General features: G+C 37.3%; 2 protein-coding genes across 2 annotated transcripts; one reads left to right on the forward strand and one right to left on the reverse strand.

Annotated features, from left to right (window-relative positions):
• Positions 1 to 340: 340 nt before the first annotated feature.
• Positions 341 to 5,814, forward strand: LOC115234378. The gene is made up of 8 exons (XM_029805422.1): positions 341 to 676; positions 1,669 to 1,743; positions 1,829 to 1,877; positions 1,959 to 2,040; positions 2,112 to 2,246; positions 2,332 to 2,517; positions 2,619 to 2,782; positions 2,868 to 5,814. The coding sequence occupies exons 1-8, from the start codon at positions 578 to 580 to the stop codon at positions 5,087 to 5,089; spliced, it is 3,012 nt and encodes a 1,003-aa protein (XP_029661282.1). The 5' UTR covers positions 341 to 577; the 3' UTR covers positions 5,090 to 5,814.
• Positions 5,815 to 5,944: 130 nt separating this feature from the next.
• On the reverse strand, positions 5,945 to 15,676 carry LOC115234388. The gene is made up of 3 exons (XM_029805436.1): positions 11,300 to 15,676; positions 8,690 to 8,850; positions 5,945 to 7,094 (listed from the first exon to the last, which is right to left on the reverse strand). Exons 1-3 carry the CDS (start codon positions 12,246 to 12,248, stop codon positions 7,035 to 7,037), a joined length of 1,170 nt encoding a protein of 389 aa, XP_029661296.1. The 5' UTR covers positions 12,249 to 15,676; the 3' UTR covers positions 5,945 to 7,034.
• Positions 15,677 to 17,365: the final 1,689 nt, after the last annotated feature.

A 17,365-nucleotide genomic window follows, 5' to 3' on the forward strand; every position in this document is an offset into this window, starting at 1 on the left:
TTTATTTTAAATATATATAAATAACTCGATGTATATATTTGTTTCTTTATAAAATAATATATTTTGATAGTATCTTTTCCCGCACGAAAAATTAATATAAAAATATCAGATATTTGAATGCTTATTACGAATATGCTGTGTATGATTAATAGTCTTTTTTATATTCACCGTAAATAAAAATTCTTTTTCCCCCGAAAAACAAAGTATTCCACCATATCACGCTTCTTATTCCTCGTCATTGCTTCACCTTTCACATACAAAGACAGCGAAATAATAAATAACATTCCTCCCTCTACATCCTCTCTTTTCCGTGACGTCACAAAAAAAAACTTGGAGTTCTATAAACTGATAGTATAGTATACGTCTCAGTATTGCTCAGTATGTGTTCCTGTATCCTAGGACTGGAATGTCTCTTTTTGTACTATTCTAGAAGCGAAAATATATACGAAGGCGGTCGTCAGTCGTCATTGAGACAGCGTTCGCGTTTGTTACCGCAAATTTTGTAACTATTTGTGACACAGAGTGTGATATGTAACTCGTAAATTCAATCTGATCTTACACCGAGATAGGCAGGATCATGCAAAGGTCCATTGATCGGGAAATGCTGAAACGAAAACGATGCAGAAAGGACCTTGACAGAATACATTCGAAGATCTTAAAAGCCAAGAAGAAATTGGTATGTTTTACAGCGACGCGTTTTTCGCATCCTCGTAATCTCCTTTCGATCCCCGATCCCGCTCTAAAAAAAGAGGATGATCCACGAAACCGAGACTTTATATTCGGCACGATTTATCGACCTCGATAATTGATACAAGCTTTAAGAGGGGAAAACGCATAGATATATGTATTTGGATCACGTCGTTCGCGAATCCGGCATGTGTTTCGATATAGACTTGCAATACTGAAAGATATTCATTATACGTATACGTTCATTCGTATCGATCGTGGCGCTGGTTACAAGTTACAACTTCCCTCGCGTAGTAGTAATGCGTAGTAAATAGACCCGTGAAACGCGCCAGCACGTGCTTGCGCGTGTGCACGTATGCGACACGTGAGACGTAGTACGTATAATTATTACAACTCTTTATGACTCATAAGCTAATTGCATTTGTAGAGATGTGTGTAATCAGCAATAATTAAGACTAATCTAAGAAGCACCGGATCGATATCATGGTATAAATATGTTATTACATTCCTCACAATAGTGTTAGGTTAGTGTCGACATAAAGATTGTATTTTGCTTTAACTAACAACCAGTACTAAAAATCTATGTCAGAACGCGAAGTATCAGAAGTATTAGAAAGTGTTTATTATTTATTAATTTTTATAAATTATGATCCTTTATATAGTTATATTTGATCAAAAATTAATTACATTGTGTGTTAATAATATATTGTTATTAAAGAAGTTTAACTGTGTGAAAAAATATATCTACACAAAAATCTAATAACTATAATTTTATTACAACTCTACATAATTTTGCGAGAGAAAGATAAGAGAGAGAGAGAGAGAAAGAGAGGACAAGATTTATGTATAAAAATCACCGAAGCTTTTATATAAATTTTTTAAATATATTATTGTACAGAGGCCATTGAAATATATAAAATACTTTTAACGATGATATCTTTGTGTATAATTGAAATATACATATGTAGGAATTTCTTACAGGATAATGTGGGGAAAAATGGCGATAAGGATAGACAAAGACAAGCAAAAATTTGTACCAGGCTTCTGCCAAGAGCTGTATATAACTTTATTAATTCTGATATTAACTATATCCCCAAAATCCATTGCATCTATAGATAAACATTTTATATAATTTTTTCAGGCTATTGGCATATACAGAAATGGCGCAAAGAGCAAAGACATCCAAAAAGGTATTTATATTGAAATTTATATGTTGCAATAACAAAATAATAAAAGTATAAGGTTTTAATAATTGTAATATTCTATAACAGAAACATCGGCAAGTTTGTTTGATAAAGCTCGGCTAAAAGCAGATGCTTTACAACTTTTTAATGGCGACACTCCAGAATTCAAGTAAGTGCATTACCAATTGAAGTCTAAAAGAATGTTTTGTAAATATAAATTGAACACATCTTGTTTTACAGATATAAAGAAGAGCTTTCAACCCATAATGAAACTACTAAACAATCACCAGAAAAGAACTTTGTAAAAAATAGTTTAAAGTTCTCGACACCAGGCAGTATCCTGGAGCAAAGTCCCATTTTGGGAAAGAAACATAGGTATATTTGTTCATTCAGATAACATTTATTAATGTTATAACTATATATATATATATATAAAAGATTGTATATATTAATATTGCAGTAAAAATCAAAAGCTGTATCTTGTTAAAAAGAAAAGTGAGGAAAATTTGTTCAAGAACTTTGATTCTGATAAAATTGCAAAACAAAATGTTAATAATGAATCAAAATATGTTGCTCAAAAAGAAAGCATATATAAGCAAAAACTGTTTCGAAATGATAAAGAACAACCAAAAGCTACTCAAATGCAGTAAGTAAAGCTATAAATTATCTTATCATTCATTTGATTATGAGATCCAGTAAAGGAAGAGAACGGATTGTATATTATAAAATAAAATATTTATTTCACAGAATATTTGAAAATGACGATTTTATGGAAGAAAATAGAGAAAATGAAAACAGAACACAAACACATGAGGATAGTAAAAATACATATAGGGTTATGAATCAGTATAAAGAACTCTGCAAAACAGACTTTGCCATAAGTTTTGGAGATTTTCTACAAAATCAACCAGGTATGTTATATACAGAATAATTATTGTAACCTGATTATACATCATTAAAATTTTTATCATTAATTATTATTTGTAATGATTTTAGATCCTTTCACAACAATAATTAAAAAATTGAAGCATATTTGTTCTAATTCTTTACATGAACAATATTTACGTCGAAAGAATAGATTAAAAACTATGAAATCATCTGAATCGTCTGTAGAAAATCAAGAATGTACATATTCAGATGACTCGCAAATATCACCGAAATCGACCTCGACTATCGAATATGAAGTTCCTAAACATAGCGAAAATCGCACAATCTCACCTTTTTTAAAAGAGATACCTAAGGAAGATGATAAAATCCATTTTATGCAAAGTGATAATATAGAACCTTATGATTCTATATCTTATTCATCGCAGAATATTTTGGAAGTATGTGATACAAATGACTGTATAGTAAATCGCAAGAATAACGATAATCAATATTCAAAACAATCAGCAGATATTCATCAATCTAAGAGAGCAGTAAGTTTTAATTCTGTGAATGAAAAAGATTCTATCCGAAAGCATTCTAATTATATTAATCATCCTTCGAAAAATAAACGACATAACAAAGATAATTTTTATGTCGATTTTCCTGATCATGAAAATTCACAATATATTGATAATACGAAACACGCAGAAATCTCGCCTTTTTCCAGCGGTTCCATGTTACTTGCCAAGAAATATTCATCAAAAGATTATGCTGGCAAAGAATCGCCGATTAATATTTTCAACAGAACAAATAAGTGTAATGCAAAGAACATTAAACGACCTGTCATTCTTCATCGACATAATAATGTCACTGCTATTAAGGATAATCATTCTGTACAGAAGAATGATGAAGATTTATTCTATAAGAAGAGTTATGTAGAAAAATTATATGAGCAATTTGGAATCAATATAAATAATAAAAGTCTAGATAACGATAGATATGCTTATGTTGATTCTTCTCGTCAACAACTTTTACACGAAAAAAATAAACAAAAATTGGAAACTGTGAAATCACCTGATCTGTCTGAGGAATATCAAGCTTGTACATATTCAGATGTTTCACTAATATCACCAAATTCGACTTCAATTTTTGAAATCGATTGTGAAATTCCTAAATATAGAAAAAATCACACAATCGAATTTCCTTTAATAGAAAATACATCTCAGAAAGAAAACAAATTCCATTTGATGCAAAATAATACAGATCCTTATAGCGATATTACAAAAGAATCTTATGAAATGCAATTCCCAAATGCATCTGAAAATTGTCCTACGCCTAGTGTAATAAACGCACAATTTGTGAATTTTTATGATCAAACAAAAACGTTTAAGCCTCAGAATGGATCAATGGAAATAAAAGATTCACAAGAGTCACTAGCAGAAAAGTTTGACATAAATATACAACCTAACAAATTAGATGGAAGAAACAAATCGTGTCGATTCGATGACTCTTTGCAAACTTTTGAAGTTTCGTATAATACAAATGCATATATCGAACGATTAGCTCGAAAACAAGAACAAGTTTTGCCGAAAGTAAAAAAACATCTTTTTCATTCACATAATTATAATGCAGTTAACTACTTACGAGACGCAAGTCCTTGTAATTTCAATGTAAAATCATCGAAAACATCATCTCAACAAACCAAATTACATAAATGTGAAAAGAATGATGTCAAACAAGAACTTTTACAGAAAAATCCACACAATCGGAACCAAAATGTTCTTTTAAACAGTGTCAACGCAAGAGCGATACCGTCAACATTAAACTTCCCCCGTAAGAATATTCAAACCGACAAAAGATTTAGAGAATCTACATGTAAAGAAATATTTAGTAAAGCAGACATAGAACGCGCTAGGAATCGAGCTAATTTAAGTCATTGCAAAGGACAATGTTTGGATTCTACCAGATGTCAACATAATGTCTCACAAGCGCATCATTTTCATAAAGGAGCTGTGCAACCCAGAATCTTACATGATGATCATAATAGCAGCATGGATAATTGTATTAATTCATCCAGTGATGTACCATTATTGTTACTGCAAAAACATAATGCATATACGTACCCGAAAGTGATCGACGATCAGCATTGCTCTGTGATGCTACAAAATATTACTCAACCTATAAAATATTTAGCTCTAAACAACAATTCGGATATCCAACGAATTCCTGTGTATATAAATGACAAAGATGTTATAGAAAGTGTCCCACTAAAAGTAATAACTCTAGTAAAACCAAATGCTCAAACGGAAGAACTGTATTTCCACAAGAAATACAATTTACGACGCGAATAATACCATTGGAAACGAATGATCTGTAGTTTGATAATCTTGCAACATTTAAGACTAGCAATCAGTCTTTTGTAAAGCGTTTAGATTCTATGATAGTGTTTAGTCGAATATTTGATTCGCAATCTAATACATGCTCTTCGAAATTGTAATAAGAATAGATGTGCAATTGTAGGTTTATCATGTGATTAACAAAGCAATGAAAGCATATCGATTATGTTTCTTGCAGAAAATGATTACAAAACATAAATGCTTGTTATTAAGATAAAAGTTATATTTAGAAAGGCAAAAAAAATACGTTTATATAAACCTATAGTTACTCTATAATCTATTTTGTGAAAACGTAGGAAAAGCCTGAAAAGTAATATATTTTTGGAAATGGCTTGTAGATGGGAAAGGGAGTGTGTTTGAAACTTAATATATATAAAAATTCTTCCTTATTTATCTTTCTATATATACGAGCTATGTAATTCTAACACCAAATATTTTCTTAATCAATAATTAATATTTGATTTGGTATGGAAAATGAAAATACAAAACTACCTGTAATAGTTGGAACATATATGTATTATTATGTTACCGTTAAGTCATAATTCTTGGACATCAAATATTTAACATAGGAGAAATTCATTTTCGTCAATTTCACAGCAATATCGATACATATATTTGTGAATTTCTGAGAATACGTGTGATAATAGCTTGTAAATAAATATCGCAGAACGCAAAGTGTATACACGGCAGCAAATGGCTTTCTAATAAATTTCTAAATATTTCCTAACTCGGTATTCTCTTCGGAGCTGGTTTGGTGAAGCGCAATTAGCAATTAATCATCATAGGGTCTCTTTTTTTCTTTTTTTTCATTTTTTTCTTTTTTTTTTTTTGATGAAAGCATTTACTTTGTCTTTATTCGCGAACATCTTTCCATAAATTCGAAATAAATTAATTATTTAGAGATATATCGATGACGAAAAAACATGGAGCGTGCACACAAGGCGAAGGAGACGTCTCTTCGTGTCGGTACCAGAAGACCGGATCGACATTGAGTTTTAATTATTATGTTTATTTTATATACGCGTTAACGTCATTTGCGGAGTGATTTGATTAAAAACATGAGTACATTTCTGTTACAATCTCTTAGGAAGTACTCTAGGAGGAAATCTCTAGGTACACGTGCCCGTTCCTTGCCAAACGGTACGATATCGTTCGTTCCTATCGGTTCGGCGCGAAGCCGCGTGTTTACTCTGGGAATGAAGTAAATAGTTCTCAGTCTTCAAAATTACTTTATTGTATACCAAAATAAAGTCGTTAAAGAGTTAGTACGATCTCGCGGAAATCGCTCAATATGAAATCGTAATACATCATCTGTGTGGTATATATTAGCTGGTATAGATATGCTTAGAACTGAAATTATTCAAGTCGGGTACTCTCGTGCGCCATACACAGCGGCGTTAAAATGCCATAACTCTCTTACGAACTTTATTTATAACATCCTAAAAGTTCGGACACCTTATAATTTGTACTTTATGTGAGGATATCTTGGTTACGAGATAGACCTTGCTAACCGATTTTTAATGTAGTTAGAACCATGCCGTGTCCTCTCGGAGATTAATTCGAGCGGCCGTATTCGTTTCTGGGAAAGAAAGAGAAAAGGACAGAAAGAGGCACAGAGCAAGAGATAGAGATAGAGATAGAGAGAGCGAGAGGGAGAAGTACAGAGTGAGGTATAGAGATAGAAAGAGAGAGAGAGAGAGAGAGACGGTTCATCTTAACGTTCCCCTGAGTTTGATTTTAATATGAACATCTCTATGCGCCCAACATAGAGAGAAAACAGTTTCCGGAAAATAGATTAATGTAGGAGAAAAAGATATCGATGAATATATATAAAGAAGTAGACGTATTAGACTTGTGATTTTATGTACAGATTGGAGGTTCATCGTCAACAAAGAAGGAATTAGCGTCCCCTCGCCCATCGTAGTATGGCGTCCGCTAATACGTCCAGATGCGCTTTCGTCTGAAACATATCGGAATGCGATTATATCGTTTATTAGCGTACCGTTCATTAGTAGAAAGAAACCGAAGGCTATGGATTATCCATAACAGTTCACTCTTCTTTCTACACGTTGTTTGTATCTCACATTCAACTGTAATTAATTTATAATTAATAATTGAGATATTTTTTTATATGATAGTTCCACCATTTATCTTCACGTAACTCAAACCCTATCAAGAAAGTTTAATATTTAATATCAGTGTATAGTATCAATACTTTATCATTTAGCCATTTAATTTTACAATTTATTCTTAAAGTGATCTTAATTAAATTCAAGCATTATCATTAGAAATTTATAAATATTTATATTTATATTTTAAAAAGTTAATAAGTATTTTTTGTCGTACATATATACTTTAGTTTACTAGGATCTCCGTCCCTGTTCCTATCATTGACATTTCGTGCGCTTGACATGGGCTTGTAAAAGTGAATCTGAAATTATCGATATTCGCGCTATTTTCCAAACGTGTGAAGAGACAATGTACAAATTATTAAAAAGTGTTTTGTCTCATTTTCAATGCTTCGGAAAATGCTACTAGCGAGTTATATAGAAAATTGGCTCTTGATATTACACCCACGGTTAGCGCAAATACACGTCTACATTTTCGTTTGAACTTTATAAGGTAAGTCACACTACAAAAGTTCAGCAAAGATTTACATAGAATCCAGAATACACATAATTACGTATTTTATCAATCAGCGTATGCAAATTTAAATGGCATTTTCGAACGTACAAAAATTCTTTTCCTAGATTTGTTTGGATATTATTGGAAAAACATAACAGAGTTGCTTAAAGCATATATATTATCTACTTATATTATCTACTTAAATATACTTTGCCATTTAGTTTTTTTTTTTTTTTTTATTACTTTGTTACTTTATTAACTTAACTTATTTGATGGGAAAAGAGAAAGTTTCTTTAATATAATTCTTTTAACATATATTCTTTTTTAGTATCTGCTCTATTACTGTTCTTTTAACAGAACTTTACATTTTTTGCATTTATTTTTTCTCTTTCTTAAGATCTGAATATATAGTATATTTATTTCATATTTTCTAAATGACAGAATATAAGAGAGTAACTAAAATAAAAATCATGTTTGAAAAGATATACTCTCCATTGACAATCGAATTTTGTTTTATAAATGTGAAATACAAAATCGGTGGTTGATTGTAAATATCACAAAATGATAAATATAAAGAGTCACAAAATTTTATATTGGTAAATAAATATCGGAAAAGATATTCAACGTGCAATAATACATATTAACTTTTTTTTTACAGATTTGCTTGCGATATTTTTAGAATTTTGTGTTATTTAAGAATTTATATGCGTTTTCAAAATATATTTTAAACATAATCACAAGAGAGTGTATAGGCAATAAAATACATCGTGAAAAATATATTATCAAGTTTAAGGAAAAGAAGTATCGTTGTGTATCTTGATCAATTTTTTTTTTTTTATAAAAGGAATTAAAAATAAATAATTAGATTTCTCTCCTGTATATCTAGAAGGAATGTGTAAAGAAAATAAAAATTATCATAATTGTACTCACGGTTTTGTAAAACATGCAATCACGTCTGTCTTCATCCTCGCCGTTGGGACAGTCTACAAAGCCGTCGCACAGGACGTGATCGTCGATGCAATGATATCTACCCATTCTATCCGCACTCGGACAAGCGAATCTTTCCATTCCGTCTTCGGAGACTGGACATTCTATAAATAAAAATCGCAATAATTCTCCTTGAATCTGTTTCTAGAATTATATTGAATATAAAAAATAATAAAATTATATAATAAATTATAATAAAATTATTATAGATAAATGTATTGATGTTACCCGATATTCTCCTCTCTCTTCTCTTGATCAAATTGAAATAATTGCGCACAAAGGATCAGAAAATTGAAAGATGTAGGAAAATAAGTCATCTTTACGCGATATAGAAATTTTTACATATTGTGATGATCAAATCAATGTAAATTTGATCGGCCATTAATTACGGCAAGTGTGCACAATATTCTGTAATCTAATATCCCATTAATATCTAAGCATATATACATTTTAATCTAAACATATACATTACAAGTTCGTATCTTCACCGTGTGTTTAATATAAATCGAGTTGACGAATACTCTGTATTATTTACCCGACAATAGTGCATCTCAAAAGCTTGTATGCTCAATACATTCGGAGCTAAATTGCTAAATGTGGTTACCCGATTCTCTCTGTGTTGCTTGATTAATAAGAAAATTCTATTCAAAGCGTAGGATGAGCATTGTTAAGCAGTAAGTGTAATGCAAATGCATGTATGCGGAGGAGAATATGTGGGTCAATGCGTATAATTTTCAACACAAATTGTAAACTGATTGCGATTAGTTTAGAAAAAAATGGACGCTTAACATTTAGTATATCATGAGCTATCTTTATCGCTTTATATATCGTGACCTAATAGATCGGTACAGGATAAAACAACGCTCCATACTTTATTTTACATTTTTATAACAGTCCCCTTTTTACAAAAACGAGTTTGTGTATGGTTATTCTGAAGAAGTCTCTCAACGAAAAAAAAAAAAATATTTCTTTACATTCTGCATGCTTCTCACGTTTTCTCAACAACGTCTAGACTCTACCGAAGAATGTTCATTGTATAGAAAAGGATGTACCCTGTTCTCCTTGTCGTAGGATTCGCCGTCAGCTTTCCTTTGGATCAATAAATTTGGGAGGGACACGGCGGACACGCCGTGTCGTGTGATAGCATTTCGTCACTTTTTCTTTATTTGCAGAAGCGCTTTGTCTATATTTTTGCACGCGGACGCTTTTCATTTGGATTTATAAACCTTTTTGGCCATATAACTCATGTCGTATGTATTCATTACACGCATACACTCTTGTTCAGTTCATATTTCATTGGAAATTAAAGTATTATTTCCACGAATGCAGATTTACAAGGATTTTATGAGATTTATTTGAAATGCATATATAAAATTTCAATAATGGGCTTTTGACACTTTATAAATATCAAGATTATATTTATTTTTGGAAATATAAATAGTATATATTTCCTAAATCACTTGAATTCTTTATCTATATTATTTAAAAATGGATGAATTAAAGAGAAAACTAATACAAATTTATTTTATAATCTTGTAAATATATTTCTGGTATTTGAAATCAAAAAATTTTGTTACTCTGTAAAATCGTGAATTTCTTGTCTAGCTTCATCCATCCGTTTTAATTCTCATGTGTGACAAGCAATTAAAAATCAAGGAATAGGGTTTTTTATTCAGAATTAAGATGCGTTAAAGTAAATTTCTTCCTATTTTCGATGCTTTATTCAACTATCTATTCAGCGCTTAATTAAATCAGTAAACTATTGTAATGTTGAAAATTGAGAAAGAAACGGAAGAAAAATAATTGTAAATCCGTTTTTTTCAATAATTCTTCCATTTTTAAAATTATCGCATTATCCAATTTCACATAAATCAAACTTCTTCAACTCCTTTTAATCTAATCATTTTTTTTACGCGTAAAAATGAGACAGAGAGTTATTTTTTGACCAAAGTTGAGATGTGTTCGTGCATGAAAAAAAAAAGTCCGCATATCATTATCAGAGAGAGAGAGAGAGAATTGGGCATTTAAAAATATCACAATATTTGAAGCAGATTAATGGATTGGTATTTTCTAAACGGAGTTTAGTAAACAGCCTATATAAATTATGTCTGATCTTTCGCAGACAATACAGCCAATCTTTCATTTATGTAATTGCTCACGAAATTGCAACGCAATGTTTTAAAAATTCTATAAAATTTTTTAAGGAATAGAAAGGAAGAAAAGAAAATAGACATATAAAAACAAATTTGATTGTATCAGTTAAGAGAGAATAGAAACTGGTACACACACACACACACACACACACACACACATACAAAATATATGATAATATATGATAATGTATCCAAAAATAATATGTTTTTATAAATAATTCTTTAATTTATAATTCTATAATAGTTATTGTATAAATAATTTTATATAAATATTCTTTTTGTGGAAAATTTTGAAAAATTTGAATTTTGTGTCATTGCATGTATATTTTCTGTATAGCAATAGCAGTTTTCCTGATTTATTCGCGAATATATAAGTGATAAATGAGACGATATCACTTACCGACTTGCGGCACGTCGTACTGTATGCTTCCCCGGATGGACCTCAGCATGAGATGCGAGGCGATGCTCGCGCCGGCCGAGGACACCGAGGACGCTTGAGCCTGGTGTCCCGGGGACTCTCGTTGCGCGTCGATCGAACGCCGTCCGACCGTGATCTGATTCCGCTTGCTACCGGGTAATTTGCCAGTCTCGTAGGCGAAGGCCTTCGGGATGAAGCCGCCGTTCGTGGGTAAATTAAGGGTGGTGCCGGCCTCGGCGCCCGCGGGATCAGTCTTCGTACTCGTCGCAGTGTTAAATCTCTGCTCCGCGTAGAGATCGTCGTAATTGGATTGTCTGGATTCCTGAAGGACGTTGGCGGCGGCGGCGGTGGTCTTTCTACCGGCCTCGTCGCACACCAGTATCGGCGGCAGGACGCTGAGCGGACCTCGCGGATGCCGACAGCCTATACGCCGTTTCTTCACTCGCTGACGGCCGCCGCCGATCAGCTGATTGTTACCCTCGTCATGAGGAATATAAGGCTCGGTCGCGGCGATCGCATGGGACTGCGACGACGTCACGTATTCGGAATAGAGGACGTTGAGCATGGCGGGCGACAGGGCGAAGAACACGTTCTGGAGCTCGCGCGGCTCCTTCACCATGTCGTCGATCAGCATGCCGGCGGGCGACCACGACGTTATCCGCGGCTCGTCGTTCAATACCAGCCAGTTGGACAGATCGTCTCGCATGTGGGGACTGCCGTCGGTAGGGTATATTCTGAGGTGCAACAGGTTGCTTCCTACCGGGCTCAGCTCGCTCTTCTTTCTAATGCTGCTACCGCTTCCGTGACGATAGTCGAGCCCTTGTGTGCCTTGCACTTGTATGATCACGGGTCGATTGCCCACCGCCAGATCCAGTCCCTGTCCCACATAGGTGAGAAGCCAGAACATGCAAACCGCCATTTTACAAATCATCAACGTTTTCAAGCAGCGTTCCGTTATTTCTCTCTCTCTCTCTGTCTTTCTCTCTCTCTCTCTCTCTCTTCTTCCCTCTTTTCTTTTTCTCTAGTTTTCTCTATCTCTCTATATATGTATCTACGTATATATATATCTCCCTCTTTCTTCCTTCTCTCTTTTGTCCACCACTTTTGTTGCACCCGATTATACGGTTGAACGTGGTGTTATAATTGACCTACATGAACAGCAATGATATGCTTTGTTTATATATTTTTTTAAATTTTCTTGTGTTTTTATTCTCTTTAGCTGTTTACTACTCACTGCCAGTCTAAAGGCACGTCTGTAGCGATTCTGAGTTAGGCCGACTTTTCGTTTGAACTCGCGGTACACTGGGAAGCTGAGGATGGAACGTGTAGGTGTATCTGTGTATATATGTATGTGTGTGTGTGTCTGTATATGCGCGTGTAAGTGTGCGTGCAGTAAGGTGGGTGGGAGATTCGGGGCGGTCGATTGATATCGAGGGGGCGAAGAATAGGAGATCGAGGATAAACTTGATAAAAAATCACGAACGGCGATATACTTTGACACAGCGACGGCTATTGCATAGAAAACGCAACGATGCTACGCGTGCTGTATCGAGAGGGTGATCTCTCTCTCTCTCTCTCTCTCTCTCTCTCTCTTTCTCTTTCTAGCATGTCCCAGACTGGGACCCACAATTCTGTCAGGCCCCGGAAAAATAACAGACCTCTCTATCTCTCTCTTTTTGTCTCTCTATCGGAGTTAAGTTGCCGATTCGAGCGCACGGTGTATCACGTTTGACATTTGATTGCGTTATGCTCGCTCCTCTAATCGATACGCTTCACTTTCGGTAGTCCATGATAGTAGCCGCGACCTTGGCTTTCCCTTCGTGATAAAGCGCACACCTGTCCTGTACCGACCGTCCTGAAATCAGGTCGTTAATAAAGAATAACGTGCGATATTCTACGACCGTAGGTGCCAGGAACACAAAAAGATTTGTGGTGGTTTTTCTTTTTTTTTTTTTTTTTTTGTTGGTTTTTGTTTTCTCAGGATATAATTCAACAGAGAGTGCTGCGACGTGTGGAGGTGGTATCGGAGGTGCTCATCGTGCGTGCTCATAGATGCGTATATAAGGTGCTTGAGAGTGTTAAACAACATTTAGACCAAACGTCGACGTGCCACCCAACGCTCGCGTTTGCCGATAAAGCTACATCGTCTCTCCGGAAAGAGAGAGAACCCTCTTCCTCAGAGTGCGTTGTTTCCTTATCCGCTTACCTTGCCGCTCTCTTTGCCTCTCTCTTTCTGCATCTGCTCTTTCTCGCTCGGCCCAACCCCTTTTTTCCATTCGTCATATCTCTCTCTTTCTGTTTTACGTACCTATCTCCCTTTCTCCTCACGTACATCGAACATACTCGAGCGTATGTTTCTTTGCGCAACACGAAGAACCGAGCTACGTCGCCAGCGAGGCGATTGCAATTACGATAATAGATGATCATCGCGTTCGTTTGTAAATAATCGCGCCTAATCGTCCAAGTTCCACCTTGCGATCGTAATAAAAAACACGATTTTTCAATAATTTTATAAAAATTTTCGCGATATAATTAAATACTAGTCGAACGTAATTGTCATCGTCGTGAAATTTCGCAAAACTTACATTAGGCGATCGCGTAATGACTGATAGGCATTCAGGGATGAAACAAAGAAGCGAAATAATTTTCTCTCTCGATACGATTCAGGTCGCGTCAAAATTTTGTGATTCGGATCAGATCTGAAAACTACGACGTAGCGCGTATGATATAAAATTTGCGTCTCGTGCGTCCGCGGACGATACTCGCGCGAGCGGAGAAGACCAACGCCGGACCAACCTCGGAGATACCGTGCTCGATGACCGATCGGTCGTACGACAATGACGGGGTGACAGAGCATAAATGTAGACAGCAGCTAGTATGGTATGTAGGTCGGTCGTATCAACAGGTGCCCCGAAAAACGTTCAAAAAGCAAAGGCTTGCCGTGGCAGAGAGCGGTGCGCGTTTGTTGTCGGTGCGAGACGCGGGACCAGGTGTTTACACAACAGAGATGTTTAGAACAAAGGCACAGAAGAAAAAGAGGTACACCGAGATATATGCATATGTATGTAGTAGTGAGAGTAGAGATATGTCAGGGGCGCGAGACGGCCCCGCGTGAACAGTACAGATAGAGATTTTATGCGCGCGCGGGAGGGTTCATCGAGATACATAGGAGGTGCAGTGTTTTATTAATGCGCGGGGCATTTTACTGTGATAATACTTGCTTCTTGATCTCTGTCTCTCTGTCTCTCTGTCTCTTTCTGTCGCCGCCGCGTGTCTCGTCTGCCGTGTGCCTGCCGTGTGCGCTTTTTCTTCCTTCCGCGTGAGAGCTTTCCCACCGATCTCGACCTTTCCTCCCTCCGCGTCGCGCCGTCCCGTGATGTTCTCCGACCCTATCACCCTCTCTTTCGCCCTCTCTCTGTGTGTGTGTGTGTCTCCGCTCTTATCCTCTTCTTTCTTCTCCTCGTCTCTTCGCCTTATCGTGCGATTTCACCTTCGGCGCACTGTTCGCGGCGCCTTCTACGCTGCCAAGGAATGAAGGAAGGAAGGAAGGATGTGTCCTCCGAAATGTCCTTCACCCTCCGCTTCTTTTTTTCTCTTTTACCGCTCCGCTCTTCTTTTAACGGACACCTGAGTTTCTGGTTGACGTTCGGCAACGTACGTCGTGCATCACGCTCGGTCCTTCTCTCCCTCGTCGATCGAAGCGCGTTACGAAAAGAGCTATGTCTGTCCCGACGACGTAGCGACACCCCGTGCAATCATACCACGTACGACGTCGTCCGCTCACACACGACGGGGCGCAATTCATTCACTGACATTTTCGTCGTTCTCTCTCACACGCTCCGCTTCCGTATGGCCGTTCATATGGGCGTGTGATGCCGTGCGCGCGCCCGCGCACGCGAGCGTTGGATATCTGCGTGCGCGTGTTACGTATGCGTGTCTGTATTTCTTTCTCTCTATCTATCTCTGTGTATGAAATCGTCGCGGCGATGATCGGAGAGGTACCACCAGGGAGGATACTTCTTCCAGATTGTCGATTCCGTTCCCCAATACCAAGGGGGTGTTGCACTCCCTATGCTACTACTGTCCGTCTCTATTTCGTCTCCCTTCACTTTTTCTCTTCCCTCTTCCCTCTTCTTGCCTCTAACTCCGGTCTTCCACGATACGAAGTTCGAGATCTGCGGTTCTCCGACTATAATCGCGCGCACGGCGATATTTCAAAGGTTAAAGGCTGTTTCCCGCGGTTGCCCGACTTGCCGTGCTGACGTCGCCGATCTCGACCGGCCGCGCCGGTGTTCCATTGAGCGACGAGAAATGTTCCCTCTCTCTCTTTCTCTCTCCTTTTTCTCTCTCCCTCTCTCTCTCTCTTTCTCTCTCTCTCTCTCTCTCTCTCTCTCTCTCTCTTTCTCACTCCATTCCCGACCTAGGTTCGTCGCGCGACAGCACCGCTTCTCGCTACTGCACCCTCGCTGCAAACGCCACCGTCGTCGTCGTCGTCGTCGTCGTCGTCGTCGATGTCGACGCGGACACGATACTCGCAAACTGTTGCCTTCTCTCACGCGGGAGGGACTTTTTCGGACTGACGGGATGCGACGACGGACACGAATGACGGTGAGGAGAGATTTGCGGCCGTGGATGTGGTTGCTTTGTTGGTCGAAGGTCGAGGGATGTGGAGGATCGAAGGGTTGGGACGGTGGGTTAGCTTCGGTGAGTGAGCTGCCTGGCGCCCTCACCAGAACTAACTCCCACGCTGCGCGGCGAGAGCCGGCGCTTTTAATACAACGCGCATTCTCTCCCCGGTGTTACCCCTCTTTCACAGACTCGGACGGGGTAGTTCTCTCCCTCTCGATCTTTATCTTTCTCTATCTTTCTCTCTCTCTCTCTCTCTCTCTCTCTCTCTTTCTTTTACTCCCTTTCGCTCTCCGCGTCTAGCCTCGCCACCACCCCAGCCAACGCGCCCATGAACGGATTAAAGCTGCTGCGGAGCCCTAAGCAATCCCGGATATCATATACGCTTCGCGACATTATATGACGTTTCACGGCGATACGGTCAAAGGTGATGTGGCACCGTCGATGAGTGCCTGTCATTATCCGACAATTCACATGCGACACATCGCGGGTACACATAACGTTATTGTACGTGACTTTTACGCTCGAGACTACCCCTATAGCTCGACGAGAAAGACGCACGTAAAGCGTAAAAAAAAAAAGGAGTCTGTTTCAACGACGAATACGCATTTCAGCGATACCACTCGGTTTCGTCCGAGCCCCGCTCTGTCTGGTTTCTGTCCCTTCCATTAAGCGCAGAGATCGTGAAATTAGGGTCTAGGATCCCTGTGCGACCTTCGTATTATTAACCTGGTGAAATTCATCCCTACCCATTTTAACCCGCCGCGACGGCTGCCGTGCGCACACCTCTAATACCGTATCCGCCCTGTTTCTATCTCTTCCTTTTACGTAGCCATCACCTGACGCACGTTCTTTCGATCACTATTCGGCCACGCATGTCGTAGGGTCCCCGATGCGGCTGCGGCACTTCGTGGGAGTATTTGCGGATGACGTTAGTCGACCTCAACATTCCCCGAAAAGTACATGTGTAATTGGCCACCGTTCAAATGGTTTCGGCTCTACTACTGTTCCGGCGCTTCGGCGTTTTCATTAATTAGTTGTCAGTTTTACTCAGATAATGTCCCTCTCGCTTTGTTAGCTAATGGATTCTCCGGCACAGTAGGTGTTTGCTACCGTAAATCAACGTTCGTGACATAAAGTTACGCGATGATACGTTCGTTAAACGTGAAATTCTCGAAAATCATACATTTGCATAACGATCATTTTAATTTCATTATTAAATACACGATTTGATTAAATGTAATATAGCTTACAATGGCAAGATTTTTAATTGAGATTTAAGATATTAAGATAAATTAAATTTAAATTGCGTAATAAGATTTTATTATGTTTCTAATGATTTGAGAAGTTGAAGAAGCGAAAAAAGTACATTTAATCTTCAATTAGTATGTCAAAAATTATCAACGTATAAATAACAACCGC

The sequence above is a fragment of the Formica exsecta genome, unplaced genomic scaffold (genome assembly GCF_003651465.1).
Source record: "Formica exsecta isolate Colony F162 unplaced genomic scaffold, ASM365146v1 scaffold108, whole genome shotgun sequence".
NCBI classification, from domain to species: Eukaryota; Metazoa; Arthropoda; class Insecta; order Hymenoptera; family Formicidae; genus Formica; species Formica exsecta.

What these genes read in the sequence shown, in the direction of transcription:
- LOC115234378 (XM_029805422.1), top strand. Translation starts at nt 578, where the DNA reads ATGCAAAGGTCCATTGATCGGGAAATGCTGAAACGAAAACGATGCAGA. An exon ending in TAAAAGCCAAGAAGAAATTG is followed by an intron (nt 677 to 1,668) that starts GTATGTTTTACA and finishes AATTTCTTACAG; the next exon opens with GATAATGTGGGGAAAAATGG. An exon ending in TTTTCTACAAAATCAACCAG is followed by an intron (nt 2,783 to 2,867) that starts GTATGTTATATA and finishes TAATGATTTTAG; the next exon opens with ATCCTTTCACAACAATAATT.
- LOC115234388 (XM_029805436.1), bottom strand. Translation starts at nt 12,248, where the DNA reads ATGATTTGTAAAATGGCGGTTTGCATGTTCTGGCTTCTCACCTATGTG. An exon ending in GTACGACGTGCCGCAAGTCG is followed by an intron (nt 8,851 to 11,299) that starts GTAAGTGATATC and finishes TTTTATTTATAG; the next exon opens with AATGTCCAGTCTCCGAAGAC. An exon ending in ATTGCATGTTTTACAAAACC is followed by an intron (nt 7,095 to 8,689) that starts GTGAGTACAATT and finishes GATATGTTTCAG; the next exon opens with ACGAAAGCGCATCTGGACGT.